This window comes from Arachis ipaensis, chromosome B08 (assembly GCF_000816755.2).
Source record: "Arachis ipaensis cultivar K30076 chromosome B08, Araip1.1, whole genome shotgun sequence".
Taxonomy (NCBI): Eukaryota; Viridiplantae; Streptophyta; class Magnoliopsida; order Fabales; family Fabaceae; genus Arachis; species Arachis ipaensis.
The window spans coordinates 10,426,001-10,430,038 of NC_029792.2; the positions used below are offsets into that span (position 1 = coordinate 10,426,001).

Below are 4,038 nucleotides of genomic sequence, written 5' to 3' on the forward strand. Positions count from 1 at the left end.
ATTGGATTTTACCGGACTTAACCGGATTGATTTATTTGATTTTAATTGATTTTAACTAATTTTTTTTATCAAAATTAATTAAATTCGAGCGAATTCATTACTTCACCGATTCAAATAATAATTCAAACCAAATTAATAATTGAATTTTTGGTTCGACCGACAGAGTTGAATCGAATTGATAACTATGCTTCAAACTAAAATACAGTGCTAAACATAGGAATTAAAAAACGACTTTAATGTTAATAGATAAAAAATAATATAATCTTAAATATATATGCATTTAATAATAACTAATGAAAAAGTTTTTTTTTTTTTTTGGTTTTTCAATATCTCCTAACTCAACCGTTTAAGTATTAATCTGTTACGAATTTACATTTTATTTAAAAATTTGTTACTAACCAATAAATTATTGTATGTATAAAATGAGATTAAAATCCCTATAATTACTTAGAATGAATGAATTTATCACTCGATTAACTTAAATTAGTTAACTAATGAAAAAGTTATGATAATTATATATTGAATTGCTATTATGCTATTATGTAATTACAATAATTTACAATTACTGCAATTTAAGTTACTCAACGGCCTTCACCAGCACTATTCATGGCTCCTCATCCGCCACATATTATCACATTTTATTTGAGGTTCAACCACTTCACTTTCTTCAGTAGTTGAACCATTATTTTATAAACAACCAGCACAGTATATATTTCATTTTCCTTAGATACTTTTGCCCTTAGCTTGCTTTAGACTCACACCATGCTTTCAATCAATAACATATTATTGTAGCGTTCTTAAAAGCTAGACAAATTCACTAAACACAGACATTATTAAAAAAAAAAAGTATAAACTTGGTCCAAAATAATCAAATAAATAAATAATAGACACCAATTATATATTCCTATTTGTTTCGATCATATCAGTAGATAAAAAAACATAAAAAGAAAATAGACAAGTTTTCACACTAGCTGTTTTTACTACTATTTAAATGTCCGTATTTTATATTTTGATAATCTTAATAAATAGGTTTGGTAAGTTATTTTAATCTTGAAGGACAATCAGTCAAAATTTCTTTTCTGGTAACACTTTTTTATTTTCAGTCAATGAGAAGAAAAAGAGAAAATAATTAAATAAATAAAAAAATAAATAAAAGGGGATATGATAAAGCTAGAAAAAAAATAACAAAAGAGATGCAATGAAACTAACATATCGAAATGGTAGTCAAATTGAAAAAAGTCTCTTATTTGAGAAGATGGAGCCCTCATTTCATGTGATCTAGAATTCTCATGCTACCTGTGATGCCAACATCATCCATCTTTTAATAAATTAAATAGATAGATTAAGAAGAGAGAAGAGATATTTGATACATTTCCCCATTATACATATTCGTATTCATAGAGGTCTTAGAACAATTACACATAGCCAAAACCACTGTCTTCAATGAACTATGAAACTGCCACATACCCCTCTTTTGCATGCTCATCTCAAATGTTATGAAGCCACGCACCTATCCCCACACCACCATCCTTCTCACTATTTCTCTCTCTTATCTCTCTCTTCCCTCAACTTCCCTATATAACTTGCCCCTTATTTTCCTCTTTATCAAACACATACAAACCCCATTATCGTATTTGCACGCTCGCTTCCTCCCTCTTACCCCTTTCTTTTCCAAACACATACTATCATATAGGATACACAACAAAACTGTGGCCAAACGCCAAAATGAGTATCTGTTCCGATCAGCAGCACCATCACAAGTTTTACCCTTCTCAACAACTCCTTTCTCCTAAGAAGTCCCTCAGAGATATTGACGTTCCACCAAGGAAGCTCCTCACCCGTCGAGCCGCCGCCGTCGACGCCGGTGAAATGTTCTCCGACGACACGCTTTTTCAGAAATTCCTCCCTTGCAACAACCCTGCTGACGATTCTGGCTCTGACGGCGACGACCCATACTCATCCGACCACTTCCGGATGTATGAGTTCAAGGTCCGCCGTTGCACTCGCACGACCCGCGTCGGTATCACTACTCTGGAACGGTCTGTCCAGAATACCGCCGCGGCGCGTGCAGCCGTGGTGACAGCTGCGAGTTTGCACACGGCGTCTTTGAATGCTGGCTCCACCCTGCAAGGTACAGAACCGAAGCATGCAAAGATGGAAAGAACTGCAAGAGGAAAGTGTGCTTTTTCGCGCACACTCCGAAACAACTGAGGATCCTTCCAGTTACAATGAGTACTTCGAATGACATCTCTCCATGCAAGAAGAACAAGCTTTTCCTGAACCCTTCGTCAGGTTCTTCTAGTAACAATAGCTGCTGTTTGTTCTGCCACCACTGTGCCGGTGGTGGTGGTGCTGCTGCTGTTAATTCTCCAACTTCGACGCTTTTAGGCATGTCCCGTTTTTCGCCGCCGCTCTCACCATCGTCATCCGCCACGTCGCCGCCGGTTTCTCCGATTAGTAGGCTGTCCCGCTACGGTGCGTGTCGTGCTGGCGGTGGTGGTGGTGGTGGTGGTGCCAGTAACTTGAGTTACAAGGACGTGGTTAATGAATTGATGAGTTCTTTGGAGGGTTTGAGTTTCAGCGACGCTTTGAATTATAGCGACGTTTCAGGTGTTTCTGCTGCAAAAGTAGCAACTAACATGCCGTGGGTTGATGTTCCTCTGAATTGTGAGGATCAGCAAGAGTTTATTTTTTCTCCGTCTTCTCCAATGATGATGACCCCAACAAGAAGCTGTGATGATGATGGGAAATTTTCTAGGTTTTTTATTAGCAACGAAAACAAGGTGGTTGCTCATAAATCTAATTCCGATGCTAATATTTCTAATGATATTAATGGTGCGAATAATTGCCCAGCTCCTGATCTCGGATGGGTGAATGATCTTCTGATGTAGAAGTTGAAGATGATGATGATGGACTTAAGAAAATGGTCAGGATGATTAGCAAGTGTAAATACTATGGCGTCTATTGTTAATTATTGTTTTCTAAGTATTGTTTTGTTTCATTGCTTTCTGAATTTGTTGCCAAGTTTGCAACTATTCTGTAATTTGTGCATTTGAATTTATAATTTAATTTCATCTTGTTTTTGCCTTGTTATGTATAAAGGAGTGTGCTTTGATTATTCATGTTATTTTGGTTCGTTCTCTTCATTTTTATTTTTTGAAATAATTTTATTCGGACGTGTGACGTATTCAATTGGCCTTATCTGATTTAGTAGCGGTACCAACTATTAACGCGGTGAACTAACCCTAAATTGGAGAAAAGCTAATTCTATGGGATGAGGAATCAGATCAGTATGATATTTTGTTTTCTGTTAGCTCTTGCAGGTAAAGAAAGAAGATTCGTACACATGGCAAGCATGCAAGCCATGTCGTGGCTAAGATAAACATTAGATTTTGTTTTGTTTTCCTCTTTGGGTAAATAAATTATCTTGGTAGTCTTTTATAGCACCTTGAATATTTCATCTCTATTAGACATAGAAAAGCGTTGACAAGGATGATGATGAGGTGGGTACCAAAAATGGCCGAGTGATTTGGAAATTATGAGAGAGATAAATAAGATGACGGAGTAAATTGCAATTTAAACGTCGCTGCCATGCTAGCTTAGTAGAGAATCTTGGAAAACAATGGAAGCCAGAAAAGCTATCTGACCTGGCACGCCTGTCATTTTACTTTTTATTTTTTGAGCAAGGTAAATGGACAAGCGAAATATATATATCATTTTTCTTCACCCATCGATCTTGCGCAGCCATCTTCTGATTTGAATCGAATTAAAACTAAAATGTACTAGCTAGCTAGCAAACGTAGTATATATTTAGTAATCATGTTTATAAGTTAATAATTTCCCGGTAACATGAAGAGCCATAGTTCTAGTCTCTATCAAATACCGTGGGAAATCTAATCGCTGGAATGTTTAATATAATTTTGTTTTTTATAGTTAATATAATTTAATGAGTTTTACTAATTTATGTCTTAAGAATAAGAATAGCATAACTTTTTTTATAAAAATTGTTGAAAAATAAAAGCTTTTATATTTTTAATT

General features: G+C 35.5%; 1 protein-coding gene across 1 annotated transcript; it reads left to right on the forward strand.

Annotated features, from left to right (window-relative positions):
• On the forward strand, positions 1,515–3,126 carry LOC107614321 (zinc finger CCCH domain-containing protein 2). The gene is given in 2 exon segments (XM_016316531.2): positions 1,515–2,005; positions 2,008–3,126. Coding segments are annotated over 2 exon segments (1,164 nt in total). The 5' UTR covers positions 1,515–1,725; the 3' UTR covers positions 2,892–3,126.